The 19,030-nt window shown below is 38.2% G+C and overlaps 1 protein-coding gene across 1 annotated transcript in view; it reads right to left on the minus strand.

Annotated features, from left to right (window-relative positions):
- Positions 1–14,758: 14,758 nt before the first annotated feature.
- The window catches only part of LOC108535128 (zona pellucida sperm-binding protein 3 receptor-like), a 38,276-nt gene continuing 34,004 nt past the window's right edge, over positions 14,759–19,030 (minus strand). Inside the window, exons 10-12 of the mRNA XM_017880853.1 lie at positions 16,862–17,029; positions 15,702–15,877; positions 14,759–15,153 (exon numbers count right to left, since the gene is read on the minus strand). Coding sequence (XP_017736342.1) covers positions 14,905–15,153; positions 15,702–15,877; positions 16,862–17,029 — 593 coding nt within the window. The 3' untranslated portion in view covers positions 14,759–14,904. The remainder of the gene's footprint in view (positions 15,154–15,701; positions 15,878–16,861; positions 17,030–19,030) is intronic.

The raw sequence follows: 19,030 nt of genomic DNA on the forward strand, positions 1-19,030 counted from the left end.
TTTGCTTGGTAGATCTTCCTCCATCCCTTTATTTTGAGCCAATGTGCATCTTTGCACGTGAGATGGGTCTCCTGAACACAGCACACCGATGGGTCTTGACTCTTTATCGAATTTGCCAGTCTGTGTCTTTTAATTGGAGCATTTAGCACATTTACATTTAACGTTAATATTGTTATGTGTGAATTTGATCCTGTCATTATGATGTTAGCTGGTTATTTTGCCTGTTAATCAATGCAGTTTCTTCATAGCATCAATGGTCTTTACCATTTGTCATATTTTTGCAGTGGCTAGTACTGGTTGTTTCTTTCCATGTTTAGTGGTTCCTTCAGGAGCTCTTGTAAGGCAGGCCTGGTGGTGACAAAATCTCTCAGCATTTGCTTGTCTATAAGGAATTTTATTTCTCCTTCACTTATGAAGCTTAGTTTGGCTGGATATGAAATTCTGGGTTGAAAATTCTTTTCTTTAAGAATGTTGAATATCACCTCCCACTCTCTTCTGGCTTGTAGGGTTTCTGCCGACAGATCCACTGTTAGTCTGATGGGCTTCTGCTGCTGTTACCACTTTTTCCTTCATTTCAACCTTGTTGAATCTGACAATTATGTGTCTTGGGGTTCCTCGGAGTATCTTTCTGGTGTTCTCTGTATTTCTTGAATTTGAATGTTGGCCTGCCTTGCTGGGTTGGTGAAGTTCTCCTGGATAATATTTTGAAGAGTGTTTTCCAACTTGGTTCCATTCTCCCCATCACTTTCAGGTACATGAATTAAATGTAGATTTGGTCTTTTCACATAGTCCCATATTTCTTGGAGGCTTTGTTTATTTCCTTTTACTCTTTTTTTCTCTAACCTTGTCTTCTCACTTTATTTCATTAATTTGATGTTTAATCACTGATACCCTTTCTTCCACTTGATTGAATCAGCTCTGGAAGCTTGTGCAGGTGTCACGAAGTTCTTGTGCCATGGTTTTCAGCTCCATCAGGTCATTTACACTGCCATTTACATCAGGTCAGTTTACACTGTTTATTCTAGTTAGCCATTCATCTAATCTTTTTTCAAGGTTTTTAGCTTCCTTGCAATGGGTTTGAACATCCTCCTTTAGCTTGGAGAAGTTTGTTATTACCAACCTTCTAAAGCATACTTCTGTTAACTCATCAAAGTCATTATCCATCCAGCTTTGTTCCTTTGCTGGCTAGGAGTTGCAATCCTTTGGAGGAGAAGAGACGCTCTGATTTTTAGAATTTTCAGCTTTTCTGCTCTGGTTTCTCCTCATCTTTGTGGTTTTATCTACCTTTGGTCTTTGATATTGATAACCTACAGGTGGGGTTTTGGTGTAGATGACCTTTTTGTTGATGCTATTCCTTTCTGTTTGTTAGTTTTCCTTCTAATAGTCAGGCCCCTCAGCTGCACGTCTGTTGGAGTTTGTTGGAGGTCCACTCCAGACCCTGTTTGCCTGGGTATCACTAGCGGAGGCTGCAGAACAGCAAATATTAAAGAACAGCAAATATTACAGAACAGCAACTATTGCTGCCTGATCCTTCCTCTGGAAGGTTCGTCCCAGATGGGCAGTCACCTATATGAAGTGTCTATCAGCCTCTGCTGGGAGGTGTCTCCCAGTTAGGCTACATGGAGGTCAGGGACCCACCTAAGGAGGCAGTCTGTCTGTTCTCAGAGCTTAAACACTATGCTGGGAGAACCACTGCTCTCTTCAGAGCTGTCAGACAGGGACGTTTAAGTTTGCAGAAGTTGTCTGCTGCCTTTTATTCAGCTATGTCCCGCCCACAGAGGTGGAGTGAGGCAGTGGGCCTTGTTGAGCTGCAGTGGGCTCCACCCAGTTCAAGCTTCCTGGCCACTTTGTTTACCTACTCAAGCCTCAGCAATGTCAGATGCCCCTCCCCTGCTGCCTAGCAGTTTGATCTCAGACTTCTGCGCTAGCAGTGAGCAAGGCTACGTGGGCATGTGACCCACCAAGCCAGGCACAGGAGAGAACCTCCTTGTCTGCCGGTTGCTAAGACCTTGGCAAAAGTGCAATATTTTGGTGGGAGCATCCAGTTTTTCCAGGTAGTCTGTCATGGCTTCCCTTGGCTAGGAAAGGGAAATCCCCTGACCCCTTGTGCTTCCTGGGTGAGGTGACACCCCACCCTGCTTCAGCTCACCCTCCATGGGCTGCACCCACTCTCCAACCAGTCCCAATGAGATGAACCAGGTACCTCAGTTAGAAATGCAGAAATCATCTGTCTTCTGCATCAATCACGCTGGGAGCTACAGACTGGAGCTGTTCCTATCAGCCATCTTTGCCTGTTGCTCTCTTGCAACATATCTTCATATCTTCATATTTTTTGTAATAAACCTGCCTTTCTTCACTTAAGACTGTCTTGGTAAGTTCGTTTGCCACTGACAAGGCTGGCCCCAGCCAGTTGCAACCCACGACAATCTTCATCCCTATTTCAGAGTTCCTTCTCTGGAGTTGAAATGAGGAGGTCAGACAAAAATGAAAATCCACTTCATGGAAGGCAGCAGTTGAGATGCGGCATGAATGAAAGAGGCAACACACGTAGGAGTTCAGGGTAAGGCTTGCCTCCTTCAAATAGAAAGATTGGAAGAGGTTTGGAGGGTGTGTTGATGTTTAGTCTGAACATGGAGGACCTGAGGGGTGAGCACACATGGAACTGTGGAGTAAAAGCAGTCCACAGACACATACTGGTGGAAACCCAAGTATGCACTTCTAAGGTCTACACAGTAAAATAAAAGTATTAACTTATGAAGTGGGTTTTTTAGGACTCTTATTTGCTGGGCTCTTAAATGATCACAAAGACAAAGTAGTTCTGATATGTGAATATTTATCACCATGAAATTGGAGCTAAAGGTATGGTAGAGATGCAAAACAGAAGTGATTCATATTGAATGAAAGCAACAAGGCCACAAGACGTCTTTTTTTCCTTCTTTTGGGAAAAATTATAGTATTTTTCCAGAATGGATCATCTTCCCTTGTATCTCTAGTTCCAGTAGGTCAATCTCTGGAGACAGCTTATACACCTCCAGTGCCGTTTTCACACTGTCTGGGTTTGGGAGACACTGCATGAGTTTTCTGCCTGGGAGCACTTGCTCAGGGACTCCTAAATGAAACATAGGTGCTGTATGTCCTTTGTAGTTTTTGCATTGGGTATCATCTCCATATATTAATTATTTAAAATAAATCAAATCAAATGTTTTTGTGCTGCCTCTAGCAGAGAAGAAACTTTGCTCTCAGTGCTCTAATGATAGTTCCACCCACTTAGTCATGGACTGAAAAAGGGAGCTGGAGTTACTTTTACATTGAGGGGCTGGAGATGACCAGCAGGAAGAACGGCAGGTGAGTTTCACCTGTCCGATCACAGTGTAGCCTTCATCATATTTATATACAGTCTCATTTTTGAAAGAGCTGTATAAATTACAAAAAAAGGAAAGAAAGAAAAGAAAAGAAAGTTTTTATTGAAGGAAGAAGAGGAGACAAACTTGTTTAGGATGCCCATGGGCAAAACTAGGGGGAAAACTGCAATTTGATGGTGAGATACAAACGTGACAGAGCACAAGCTTATAGAATGTACAAAATAGCACATTCCAGAATGCATGTTATTTGTAGGAGGCTTTATTCTGTCCTTCCATCCTCTCTGCCCATAAAATTACTTGGCTAAACCTTCATACTTGTGTTGCCATCCTGTCAGCCTCAGGCTGAGGAACTGCTCAAGCTACGGACCTTACATTTTCCGTCTTACTAACAAGCTCACTCAACTTGACATTGTTTAGGAACCATTTTGGCATGAAGGCTAGATTCAGCCTGAAGTCACATTATACTCATGCTACCCTTGGTCCCTTGCAAGCTAAGTGCAGAGATATGCATCTGTGAGAAACTGTGAGAAAGTTACATCATCCACAATCCCTGAGTCATTGCTCCCCAGTCAAAACTGTCCATTCGGGTTATTATTAAAAGTCGAAAAATAACAGATGCTGGTGAGGTTGCAGAGAAAAGGGAACACTTATATTGCTAGTGGGAATGTAAATTAGTTCAGCCACTGTGAAAGCAGCTTGATGATTTCCAAAAGTACTTAAAACAAAACTATCATTTGACCCAGCAATCCCATTATTCGGTATATACCCAAAGGAATATAAATTGTTCTACCCTAAAGACACATGCATGCGTGGGTTCACTGTGGCATTATTCACAATAGCAAAGATATGAAATCAACCTCAATGCCCGTCAACAGTACACTGGATAAAGAAAATATGGTACATGTACACCATGAAATACTATGCAGGCATAAAAAGAATGAGATCATGTCCTTTGCAGCAACGTGAATGGAGATGGAGGCCACCGTCATAAGTGAACTAGTGCACGAATGGAAAACCAAATACTGCATGTTCTCACTTATAAATGGAAGCTAAACATTGAGTACACATGGACACAAAGAAGGAAACAATGGACACCAGATCCTACTTGAGGGTGAAGGATGGGAGGAGGAGAAGATAAACACTCTGCCTATCAGGTCCTATGCTTATTACCTGGACAATAAAATAATCTGTCCACCAAACTCCCATGAGATGCAATTTACCTATATGACAAACCTGCACATGTACCCCTGAAACTAAAATAAAAATTAGAAAAAATTGTTTATTCATCCTCACCAAGAATATACTTACTGCATTTTAAGATATTTCAGAAAATGACTCAGGAATAATAAAAATGGCAACTTGCAATTGAAATAAATAGAACATGGCACAGAGCACTTCATTGAAAAGAAACATCGTCAGAGTCCACAGACACTGCATGAGGAAGTTGAACAGAATAGAGCAGCAGGAATGTCAGACAAAGTACCATGCCAAGGTAAGAATTTTATGTTAGGGCTGAAACCAAGTAATAATGCCTTCAGAATTGTTATTTACTCGGAATAAAAATTTAAAACATTTATCTACATATGGGCATTTAGAAAACCCTCTCCTGGCCTTTGTCATAGATCCTTCAACCTTTATCATCACTATTTTTTAATTTGTCCTCTTTATAGACTAATTCACCTAGCCATTGGTCCCCAAATACATCATACACATTTTCACAGGGGTACCTGTGCTCATATCATCTCTCCTACCTAGAATGCCAGCCACCCTTTCTTTTCTGCTTGCTGCTCTAGTGCCAATTGCTCTGTGTGAAGGCTTCTCTTTACTTCTCCAGCAAACAGTTATCATTTATTTCTCTAAGCTCCTACAGCAGTTATTAGGAAGAGATTATATATCATATCCAGCTGCTTACTGAGATCTTACTATAATCTATACTACACTGCATATATCACACATATATAAATGTATAGTATGTATATGACTTATCTTTCATATATACATGTATAGTATGAATACTTTGTATTCCATGACACTGTATATGTCCTACATAGTATATGTATGCTACATATAGCATATATACTATGATACTACAGACATAATATATTCATAATTGAAGCACTTTATATATATTATATCATCCAATGATCACAATACCCCTAACAGATACTCATTATCATCTTCCCTAGCTTTCAGAGAAGAAAACATCTCCATGGGGAAGAACGTTGCTCTATGTTAAGCAGCTACTGAGTGACAGAAGCAGAGTTGGAACTGAGATCTATTTTGCTCAAAAGTTCACATCCTGTATGGCTTCAGTCTATACTGTCTATCTGCTATTTTACAGCTGAGTTATACTCTCCTTATTAATAATTTTTTTCTGTTTTGACAGCAGAGAACATGTCTCAAGTATCTTTGTGTCTTTTTGACATAATAGGTTCAAAATAAATGTTCACCCGCCGGGCGCGGTGGCTCAAGCCTGTAATCCCAGCACTTTGGGCGGCCGAGACGGGCGGATCACGAGGTGAGGAAATAGAGACCATCCTGGCTAACACGGTGAAACCCCGTCTCTACTAAAAAATACAAAAAAACTAGCCGGGCGTGGTGGCGGGTGTCTGTAGTCCCAGCTACTCGGGAGGCTGAGGCAGGAGAATGGCGTAAACCCGGGAGGCGGAGCTTGCAGTGAGCTGAGATCCGGCCACTGCACTCCAGCCTGGGTGACAGAGCAAGACTCTGTCTCAAAAAATAAATAGATAAATAAATAAATACATACATACATAAATAAATGTTCACCTATGTACAAGTCTACGGCTCACAAATGAAATGTCCTAAGCCTCAGATCAAACACATTATTAGGAAAAGTCTTTTTATGAATGAGTCCAGCAAACACTTATGTGAATTCACCCCATAAGACTGTTCAGCAGACATCAAGGCACATCCTTGGATACTGTAAGGAAAATAAGTCATAACCACATGAATAGCAAAACAATAATACCAGTCAGCTTACAGTAATATCCAAGGACAAGGGAAGCAAACAAGAAGGGTATAATAAGAAAGAAGGAACAAGAGAGAACCAACACGGAAAAGGATAAGATAACATTTCTTGGAGGAGATTGGAAATATCTGTTTTGAAGTTTAGATTAAAATCTGCTTAAATGGGTGAGATGTGGATAGGCATTTCATGTTAGAGTAATGATTTAGGCAAAGGCCTAAAAGCAGCAGAAAGTTTTCATTGAAGGAAGAAAAAGAGGCAAACTTAGAAACCAGATTGTGAAAGATTTGGGCATAAGTTACACTGCAGGCAAAGTAGGATTTTGAGGGACTGCAAGAAGAGGGGATAAATATGGAGAAACCTGGAGGAACAATTCTCTGTGACCTGTTAGACATAGTCTACCCTCACTGCCTCAGAAACAAGAGGAGACCTGGAAGGTCACGGTGATGGTACTCAGGGAAAACAGTAAGAGGGTTGGAATGGAGTAGGGCTTTGGAAGAATCATAAATTTAACCATTTCACTTTCCAGGAGAGAAGAATAACCCAGGATAAAGGAATTCATTTAACCTTAGAGTTTCCCTTAAAATATCCATTATTTTGATGTTAAAAAAAAAAAAAGACCTCTTCCAAAGTAAAATATTTTAAAATTCTCCTTAGAAGAAACTCAGAAGTTGTGATATTAAGAAAGTTCAAAGGATGAACAACATGGGATCATTCTGGGGCACTAGAAATTAATCTTGACGTAAAAGACTACACATTGGGTACAGTGTACACTGCTCGTGTGATGGGTGCACCAAAATCTCAGAAATCACCACTAAAGAACTTATCCGTGTAACCAAAAGCCTGTTCCCCAAAAACCTATTGAAACTTAAAAAAGAAAAGAAAAGAGAAATTAATCTCGACAAATTATCTCAATGCTTTTGCCAGGATGACAGGATGGCATTGTGGGACACCACGTTCTATCTGATCAGCATAAAATCTTTCTATCTTCAGAACTGGAAAAATCCCTGATAGCACATGAATATGAAACATGGTCACCATAGAGATGGACATAGCTATTGGTGAAATATTTTCCTCTCTGTTGAGTGATTTTGAAATTCTATGCAAATGCTCTACTTTAAGTGTTCTGATAGATGGCCTAAGGGATGTGTGTATAAATATTTTTTAATACTTTTAGGAAGGTTTTCTCTTAAAAAAGAAATCATATCAGAAGAAGAAAAATTACTTTTTATTAGCATTCTTAATTTATAAATTAAAATAATTACGTCTGCATGTATAACCAGCACTAGGCTAGTGGGACCTACAAGCTCTCATAGACTCTTTCAGTGCTCTTGGTAAGGTATAATTATTCTGTAAATTATAATATAATACCTTACACCCTATATAATGTTTTCAGTTTACTCAATGCTTTATAATTTTACTTTAGTAAATGCACTCATTATTTGTAACAACATAAAATTTTCCTTTCTAAATGACAAAAATCTTCTACTCAATTATTAATGCAATAGAAAAAAATCAGCCCTTTAGAAGAGCTAATTTTAAATTATTTAACAGTATCCATTTAAACATAATTTTATGTAACATACATTAATATAAAAACTAAAGGTTTTTTGTTAAATCAGTTTCTCAAAGATTTATATAATATTTTGCCTTCCAAATAAAGATTTTATCAAAAGAACTAAAACTATTTAAATACATTTCTTAATAATGTACTTCATTGTATTTCTCCAAAAGTTTGCCGAATTACTGCCATTTGATCATACTGCACTAATTTTTAACCAGGAATTCTTCACCATATCTTGATTTAAACTACCCCTCTTGTTCTCTTCTTCCCCATAACCTCAGTATTCACCACACAGGACAGCTGGACACCACAGAAGAGACAGAACCCTGGGGAGGCAGTGCTGGGAAGATTCCCTGCAACTTGGGAGGCACTGTGCAGAATCTCAGACACAGTACTGGGCTCAGCGTTCTCAGACACCCTAAATCAGATAAAAGCTGGTGCTCCAAATCTCTAGTAAACTGATGCCTGAACCAAGAAACTAAGTCTTGGGAAGGCCACAGCTTTGAGTCACTGAAGGGCAGGGGCAGAGTTGAGTAGTTCAGGTTCAAGACAAGACCCAACAGGGGGCAATCCAATAAAGCTCCAGATCTTGGGGGAACAATATGAGCTGAACATGAGAGTTTTGGGATTCGGTGGATATTTATATTCATTACCACAAGACTTTCTCACTGTCTTTTTTTCCCTTGTTATCAGGGGCACTTGATTGCTTGTTGTCTACGTATATACATCATTTATTTCCAAGTAATTAAGGTACAGTTTAGACGTGTGTCATGTTTTCAGGTATCAGGGTGAGATACTGAGACATATTTTACACAATCTCCCAGAGGTGTCAGATCTTCAGTCACTACTGTGATCTCCCAATAGGCAGGTAAAAATTTTTAAAAATCTATAGTTAAATGCACTTTCTAAACACTCCACAGCCTAAATGGAATAGAGAATGCATGCAAGTTTATAATTGTAAAAAAAAAATCCAAAAATATAGTTCAAACAATTATTCCCTCAATATTTATGTTTTCTTGATGTATCTATGATACCAAATTATTCATCCACACTAGTTGGAAAGTACAGCACAGCACTCAGAGTGCTCTGTACAGCACAGATAAAGCGTGTGTGGAAAATTAAATGGTAGAGGATGAAGCATTATAAATATAGAAAGGATCATGATAACTTTAAGAACTTTTCAGTGGTGCTGGATCCAAGTACAGGTCCTTCTCTTCCAGTATTAAATCTCTGACAAAAGCACAAAAAGATAAGTTGTAAAAGGTTAACAATAAGCTGTGTTTGTTAAACCTAGGATTTAGTTTATTAATAACTATCTGGGTTAAGACTGGTCCATTAATAACTTCTTAAGTCATATGCCTGGATTATTTCTTTTAGTCTCCATGAAGTGAAAAGGTGAAGATAACAGCTTGGATTTCATATTTTGCCCCTTGGAGAAGCTATGGATATTTGTTACTTGAGTATACACAAATATTCATCCAGAGAAGACAATAAACGCTGAAAAAATATCCAAAAATGACGTTCAACACCAAGCTGAGCGGTAATGAGTGTAATAGGCACATAACAACCAAAATGCTTAACTCTCAAAAATAAAGAGGAACATTTCCCAGAAATAAATGGGTGGAGTCCTCTGTAATATTGCTGACAGCACAACTGAATTCCAACCTTCCTAGAAAGAAAGGAAAGCGAATAAACCCATCATGTGGTTTGGTTCATTTGATAAACAGGAACTAAAATAAAATCTGACTATGTAGATAAAAGAGGTCATTTAAATAGTTAAGTAGAATATTGTTTTTAAGAAACAGCTTCTGTTTGTTAAACATGTTCCAAACTTTTACATAAATTATTGCATTTAATTTCTTAAAGCAAACCTATAACATGGATATTAGTAGACATATTTTATAGAGGAAACTTATTCAGAAAGACTGGGTATACTTTTCTAAATCTTTCTCATCAGTGGCAAAATCAGATTCTGAACCCAAGTCTGATTCAAATCCCAAGCTCTTTTCACTATGTCAAACTAATTGCATTTAATGAATCAGACCAAGCTTTTTTGTATGGGACTCTGTGCCTATCACTTACAAGAGTATGCCTAAGGACTTTCTGCTTTTACTATGGTGGAAAAGACTCTGAACTGCCCATTTTATCAGGAGACCAAATCCTCACATAACCTACCAAGAATCATGTGGCTTAGTCATGAGACTGACCCAGGCCTTCATCTCCACATATGTTTAAAGAAGAGTTTGGAATTGGAATGGTCTCTATGATATTTCCAGTACAGAAATTTAAAGCTCGTGCAGTAATGGCAAAAAATAAAGTGCAAAAAACCAGGAAATTATTGTCTTAAATAAAGGACAAGAAAAGCAGAAATTGGGTTGACAATGATGAGGTATAAAACCTTACTCCTGTAGCTCAACTAACCATGAAATAATCACATTAACACCTGTATCAGTCCATTTTCATGGTGCTGATAAATATATACCAGAGATTGGGTAGTTTACAAAGAAAAAGAGATTTAATGGACTCCCAGTTCCATGTGGCTGGGGAGGCCTCACAATCATGGCAGAAGGTGAAAGGCATGTCTTACATGGTGGCAGGCAAGAGAGAAATGAAAATCAAACAAAAGGGGTTTCCCCTTATAAAACTATCAGCTCTCGTGAGACTTATTTACTGCCATGAGAACAGTATGGGGGAAACCACTCCTATGATTCAATTATCTCCCACCAGGTCCCTCCCACAACACATGGGAACTATGGGAGCTACAATTCAAGATGAGATTTGGGTGGGGACACAGCCAAACCATATCAACCCCTATTGGATGAACAAAATATGTGAATGCAAAAGAATTTGCCTCAGCCTACCAAGATGCAGTCCTTGAGAAGAACTTTATGAAATTTATGAGATCCTAGAATACACCATTAAAGAAATAAGGGTGTAAAAATGAGAGAGAAGAAAATAAATACGTTTACATTGGTGAGGAAGTTACCTTTGTGGGGAACTGAAGCTAAACCCCTTAAGGAACCTTAGGTAGAGTGTAGAACATGCCTCAGAGATTGCCTACCTGTGGATTAAGAAAGCTGGCATTTGTATCTACCAACATCCATCTTGGTACCATATTAGAGGGAGGTCAGCCAATCATTTGAGTTCTCATCATGGAGGGTACAGTGATTTGCCTCTGCTGTAGCAGATTATTGAATGGATTTGGATTTATCATCCCTGTGGCAAGGCTTCTTGCAGCCATACCATTTGTGGACTTACTAAATGCTTTATTCCCTGTTATGGGAGGACATACATTATTGCTTCCGATCAAGGAATTCACTTGATGATGAAATAATATAAGTCAATGAAATGATGCTCCTGAGATTTACTCGTCCTATGTGGTATTCCGTCACAGAAGCAGCTGACATTATGAAAGAGGGCAATGGTCTATTGAATGCCCAAGAAGTTAAGAAAGAATGCCTTATGAACTTGGAGTATAGACCTATAGGATATGGTATATTTTCTTTTCTTTTCTTTTCTTTTCAGACAGAGTCTTGCTCTGTCACCCAGGCTAGAATGCAGTGGCGCAATCTCAGCTCACTGCAACTTCTACCTCCCAAGTTCAAGCAAGTCGCATGCCTCAGCCTCCCGAGTAGCTAGGATTACAGGCATGCACCACCATCCCTAGCTAATTTTTGTATTTGTAGTAGAGATGGGGTTTCACCATGTTGGCCAGGTTTGTCTTGAACTCATGGCCTCAAGTGATCCACCCACCTTAGCTTCCCAAAGTGCTGGGATTACAGGCATGGGATACTATACCCAGCCAGGATACTATATATTTCCTAAAATCACAGTTGATAGTTGGAGCTATTCTGAAGTGGCCAGACTAGTAAACCAAAGGGCAGACATAAGGAGATGTCTGAGGAGTCCCAGCTGTTTTAGCCCTCAGCTTGTTAAGTCTTCCCAGCTCAGATAGCAAACATGTGAGTAAGCAAATCTTTAGATGATTCCAGCTCCCAGTCTGTGAGACACCTCTACTGATGCTGAGTGGAGCAAAGTCATCCTCCACAAAGTTCTGCCCAGACTGCAGATTTATGAACAAAGTAAATGTTACCATTTTAAGCCATTAAGTAAGTTTTGGGGTAATTTATTATGCAGCAACAAATAGCATTATAGCATCCTCTACATTAACAGAAAAAATATTTTTGATAACTTCACTAGATGCAGAAAATGTACTTGATAAAATTCAACAACAATTTATGATAAAAATGGAAACCTTTTAGAAAATTAGGAATGAAAAGAAACTTTCTCAATCAGACAAGACCAAGCATGTTCAGGGTCGTATGGCCATAGACATACTACATAATAGTGAGCCATTAAAAGTTTTTCTCTTGAGACCAATAAGAAGATGTGAACAATTGCTTCCATAGTACATTGACTTGCAGGTCCCATTCATGGGAATAGAATGATAGTTGAGTAAATAGATAGGTAGGCAGGCAGATAGAGAGATAGATAGATAGAAGGATAGATAGATAGATAGATAGATAGATAGATAGATAGATAGATAAATGGTAGGAGTTGGAAGGAAGGCAAACTGTTATTTCTCACAGGTGACATATTTAGGAACTTTAAAAAGCCAAAGACATATATCAAAAATTAATTAGAATTAGCTAATTATCAAAATTAAAACAATTATCTACTATCCAAAATTATATAAAAGATATTTTTATAAATATACAATTTAAAATGCCAGAGGGAAGTTCAATGAGAGATATATGAGAGCTCTTCACTGAAAGCTAGAGATAAATAAGAGATATAAATAAATGTAGGAAAATACCATGTTTATGGATTAGAAGGCACAATGTTGTATAGATATAAATTCCTCCCAAATTCATACATAGATAAAATGCATTCTAATAAAAATTTCAAAAGAATTTTGGTGAAAATTGACAAGCTAATTTTAAAATTCGTTTAAGTGCAAAGGAGCAGAATTGTCAATGTAACCTAAAGAGGGGATGGAGGAGGAATAGGAGAAGGACCCACATTGCCAGATATCAAGGCTCATTATGAAGTTGTAGTAAAGAAGACATTGTGGTGTTGGTGTGAGATAGTCACATAGACCAGGGGTTAACAACTGTGAGTCAAGAACAAACACCAAATATGCATAGCTAATTGGCTTATGACAAAGTGACACTACAGAGCAATGGGAGAAAGGATGATCTTTTTAATAAAGTATACCAGATTAATTGTATATCCCTATGGAAAAAATGAATCTTGGAGTTGTCAATGTAATCTAAAGAGGAGGTGGAGGAGGAATAGGAGAAGGACCCACATTGCCAGATATCAAGGCTCATTATGAAGCTGTAGTAAAGAAGACATTGTGGTGTTTGTGTAAGATAGTCAAATAGACCAAGGGTTAACAACTGTGAGTAAGAACAAATGCCAAATGTGCATAGCTAATTGGCTTATGACAAAGTGACACTACAGAGCAGTGGGAGAAAGGATGGGTTTTTTTAAATAAAGTACACCAGATTAATTGTATATCCATATGGAAAAAAATGAATCTTGGTCCTTTACCTTACACCATAGCAGTTATGGGTGGATCATAGTTCTAAGTGTGAAAGTAAAATTTAAAATATCTTAAAAGAAAACATGGGCAAAGATTTGAGGGTAGGCATAGATTTCTTAAATGGGATACAAAATGCTAATCAAAAGGGAAGCACTTGATATACTGTACTACATTAAAATTAGGAATTTATGTTTATAAAACACACTTTAGGAAAACTTTATGAAAGTAAAAAAAGGCAGGCCATAGATCAGGAAAAAGATATTTGCAATACATATCTCACAAAGGACTTTTGTCCAGAGTATATTAAAAACTCCTACAACTAAATTAGAACTAGGTAAATCATCCAATAGAAAAATGAGTAAATGACTTGAACTAGCACTTTGCAGCAAAGGAATATCTAAATGGTGAACAAACATATGAAAAGTAATTCAACCTCACTAATCACTGGGGAACAACAAATTTAAAGCACAATGTGATACCCAACAGAATTTCTCAAAAAAAAAAAAAAAAAAAAAGAACCATTAACAATAGCAAGTATTCCATGTTCTGCAGGAGTGTGGTTTGGTATAACAGCGTTGGAAAACTGAACAAACACATACACACACCTTATAAGCCAGCAATCCCATCCTCAGGTATATGCAGAGAAAAAAAATGTCAATGTTCAGCAAAAGACATTTACAAAATTATTCGTAGCAGCACTATTAATGATAGCCAGAAAACTAAACATAACCCAGGTGTTCATCAAGATAAGTTAATTGTGATATATTCATACACTGGTGGAATACTAAATAGAAATGAAAATAAATGAACCTCAACTATGTATAACATGGATGAATCTCACAAATACAGTACTTAAAGGAAAAAAATAACGTATGTGAAAGAATGCATAATGGATGATTCCATTTCTATAAAGTTGAGCAACATGCAAGCCCAATCTGTTTAAAGTGCTATTAAAAGTGAGAAGAGTGGAATTCTGTGCAGGGGTAAAGCGATGAGTTACTAATGGACAGGGGCCATCAAACAGACAATGGTTTTGTCTGTAATGTTGTAGAAAATCCTCTGAGTTTTGTATCCTTCTCTGTAGGTAAAGGGTAGGCACATGCGGGATTCAGAGTAAAGGCATTCAGGTAAAGATTACAGTATGAACATGGTTTGAATTCCCTGGCTTCTATTCTTTCTGAGGTACAAAAAAGTGAGGCAAAGTTAATTACACAAACTTTAGGCAGTGGATTTGTGTACAGGAATGTGTCATATTTATGCGACATATTGACCAAGATGACAACACAAACTGATATTTGATAAATAATCATTTAATTAACCAGCACTTCAAGTCCAGGAAAGTCGACATTTGAGCTACAAAAGGCTAGATTACCAATAATTACACATTTTCTCTAGCAGTAGTAAGAAAGCTCTCCAGCCCAGACACTTATTAGAGTGATGTTGCTTAAGGAAGAGTAGAGTTGATGAATGAAGATTCTGTATGTTGATTTGAAGGGAAAAATAAGTCCTTCATTTCCTCTTTTTCAGAAAATTTCTGATGGGTGTTCATCAATTTGTCTCTCTCTTTTTCAAGTTGTTTAATCTCCAGAGACAGCTTATACACCTCCAGGGCCACTTTCACATCCTCTGGGCTTGGGAGACACTGCATGAGTTTTCTGCCTGTGAGCACTTGCTCACAACCTTCAGGTGCCTCCTGAAAGTGATTTAAAGAAATGAGTAGGGGATGGGAGTACATTTTGAGAGTCATTACTGGCAAAAGGGAGATTGACCTGAAGAGCAAAGAGGAAATCAGGAGAGACAGTGCATCCTAGCAAGTGTTCACATGCAAGCCAAGCCCAGATCTGTCCTTGAGCAGCAACCAAGCAGGTTGAAGCTAAAAAGATGCTGGGCTCCAAAGCAGATGCAAAGCACATCCACAAGGACAACTGAGGCATGGTTCTGAGGACCAACCAGAAATGAAACAAATGCAAAACCTTTATTGTAGTTAATGTAGAACGAGGGGCCAGGACATCTGGATCAATAGACTCTCATGTCTAGAGATTTCGGCTCTAGACACACAGCAGGAAAATGTGTCTCTCTTGGCTTATCGCCATGCAAGTTTGGAAGTGCTAATTGTAGTAAGTTACTTATGCTTCCCGACAAAAGTCAGATCTCCCCATTGCTAACTGGGACAGAACCTTGGGAGAGGCCACTATTTTTAGGGATTGGTAGCACAGAACTTCCTTGAATTATACCACTTACCCACTCACACCTGGGCACTTCTGGGTACCAGGTTCTCGTCTCTGAGCAAGTGATACTTTTGGAACCGATCACACCATAGCCAGAATCACATTCGATAGTGACATTTTCAGGCTCAACGTACTGATCCTTATCCACAGACAGTCTTCCATTCACTATTTCTGGTTTCAGACACAGAGCTGTAATGGAAACATATTTTTGAGCATACTGTTTCTAAAAAAAGTCATCATATCAGTATTGGATAATAAAATGGATAAGATATTGTATTCATAATTATATTCTGGTCCTGCAGGTTGTTCTATGCTTTTATTTTAATGATAATTATAACAGTAATTATTAGCATTTATTGAACAAGTACTATATGTCAGTCTATGTGCTAAATTTTTTACTTATCTCATTTAATCCTCACTACCAATCTATGAGTTAGATACTATTATTATCACAATTCTACCAACAAGGAAAACTGAAAAGTTAAGTATTTCCTCAGTATCACATAGCTTGTAAGTGGTAAGAATTGGTGCTCTCAATTGCTCCATCCCACAGCCTTGATTTGTGTGATTCCTGATGTTTTATTTCCATTGTTCTTGCTTCATAATCTTTCTGGGTTAAATGGAGCCAGTGGTAATTATTAGCAGAATGATGAAAGCTCCAAGCACAATCAAGAGATAGAGCCTTACTTGATTCGCCTTGTTTCAGCGCCACCATCAGGTCATCAAAAGTGGAAATGTAAAGATCATGGGGAAATGGTAACCATCATGAAGTTTTTGTGGAGATTTCCAACACGTCATAATTTGGGAATTAACACTTGAGATTCCTCTTTCTTGAGTAGTTGAAATTAACTCAGGATTCTCATGAAAACTAGAGTCACAAAGGTATTCTCAGGTAAAAGATATTGTCTCAACATATTCTGGAAAGATACATAAGAACCTTGTAGTAGTGGTTCTCTCTGAACATAGGGCAAGCTATGATTTTGGAAGACTGGAATAGGAAGAAAAGTTCATTTTCAATGTATCTGTCAATTACTTTTAAAAATATATCAGGCATAATTTAAATAGTATGAATAAATAAAGACAAAATTTATGCTGCCTTTGATTAATAGGAAACATTGCTATTAATATTTTCTAATTCTGTCTTCAATGGATTATGAGTTGAGTTGGAGTTACCTTTACATTGAGGAAGTGCATGTTGCCACTGAAAAGACTTGCAGTAGATTGTAGCAAATCCAGCCAAAACATATCCTTCATCACATTCGTATGTAGCCTCAGGATAAGGAGTTATTAAAATAACTTCCTTGTAGTGTCCATGGGCAATACCGGGAGGGTAACTGCAAACTTGGATGATGAGAGATACAGAAAAGCATGAACTCATAGTTTCAAATTAATCACCCCAAATCTGAGTGATCTGTAGGAGATTCAAATGTTCCCATCCAAATCCTTTTTCCATAAGGTAACTTGACACAACTCAACATTTATACTGCTTTCCACCTGAGAACCTACAGAAAAGCTTGATGTGAATGAAAGCAACTCTTGAGTTGAGAGAATCCTCCATTTTATAGAACTTTTCTTGGTTTTTGTTTACATGATCACTAAAATATTTCACTGCTTAGGGAGGTTAAATGAGCTTTGGTATGAAAGCATAAATTCAACCACAGAGAGTCATGTTAAATGAAAATCAATCTCAATAGAAGTCAGACTAAGTAAAGGAAATATGTATCTGTGAATAGTTGTAAAGGCTCTGAATAACTGCAGGATCCCCAAACAATCTTATCCATAACTACAACACCATCAGAACATAATTAGCATATTTTACAATTTAAACAATGATTTCAGTGTTGACATAAGTAATATGAAATGCTGGGGTAGTTACGCTAGAAGGGAACGTTCAAGTTTCAGGAACTCTTGTATGAAAAATTGCAACAAATTTAGAGCCCTGGGAATGTCAAAGGAAGTCCTATGTTGAAGGATGATTGCCTCCTAAGATTAAAACTAAGTGTCGGAGATTTTAAAATGCTCTATTTTCTAAAAATAAAATAATCAGCACCTTTAACAAACCATGGACATTTGAAAAAATAAAAGTACCTCTATTGGCCTTTCTTTTTCATGGATCCTTCAAATTCATCTAGCACTTTTTGTTTTTTCTTTTCAGATGGAGTCTTACTCTGCCACCCAGGCTGGAGTGAAGTGGCGTGGTCTCAGCTCACTGCAACCTCTGCCTCCTGAGTTAAAGCGGTTCTCGTGCCTCAGCCTACCAAGTAGCTGGGATTACCAGTGTGCACCACCACACCCAGCTAATTTTTGTATTTTTAGTAGAAATCGGGTTTCACCACGTTGGCCAAGCTGGTCTCGAATCCCTGACCTCAGGTGATCCGCACACCTCAGCTTCCCAAAGCGCCGGGATTACAGGCATGAGCATCCACACTCGGCCCTATCTAGCACTATTTCTGTTTAACCAAACTAGTCAACTCCTCCTTCCCTAAACTTGTCATGTACATTTCCACTTCTATATATTAACATTTCCTCCTGGGACTCCTCCTTATCAGAATTTGCTTACCTTCTCTAATTGTTATCTCAAGTCCTACTTCTCCATGAAACTTTCTTTGATTATTTCAATACACAATGTCTGTTCTTTCCTTATATAACACTTGTTAGCAGTAGGTTACTTAAGATTAATAGAGTTTAATTAATGGAACATAAACAAATCGAGTGGTTCGAAGGATATGTGGTAACAAATGTTTTGTACCCATGCCATGTCCCTTTGGATTTCTGACTACAGTTGCAGATGAAATATATAGTTTTACACAAGCTCAGACTTATGCTGATGATGTTCTACAGAAAGCATTCAACGTGAATCTGTCAGTCTTACTTTGGAGCCTCTTTTGCAGCTGAAAGAGCACAGTTGCAATTGAGGCTCAGTTACTGACTAAATTACTGAAGCAGTTACTGCCCTTTCAACCCTAAACCAATGAGCAACAGAAAGTATTGGATAAATGTCCCAGTCTCCCATCCTTCAGACAGGTAATTATGAAAGGCATTCCTTACACTTCTCTGTGGTCCCAAAGAATTGAGCCCCTACTGCTTATAATAGTCACCTTTGCTTATTCCCTTTGTCTCTCTCCCAACCCTCACTCCTACCTCCTAGAATCACCTCCAAAATAAACAACTGGCTCCCAAGTCATTTTTCTCAAGTTTTGCTTTTAGAGAAACCCAAACTATAGTACCAAGTAATCACCATCGTGTTGATGTGAGGAGTCTTTCATAATGAAGATACTTCCATAATAATGACATTTTCAATGTCTTATCCTGATTAGAGACAGATGTTTATCACCTAAATGC

This window comes from Rhinopithecus bieti, unplaced genomic scaffold (genome assembly GCF_001698545.2).
Source record: "Rhinopithecus bieti isolate Rb0 unplaced genomic scaffold, ASM169854v2 scaffold_12049, whole genome shotgun sequence".
NCBI classification, from domain to species: domain Eukaryota; kingdom Metazoa; phylum Chordata; class Mammalia; order Primates; family Cercopithecidae; genus Rhinopithecus; species Rhinopithecus bieti.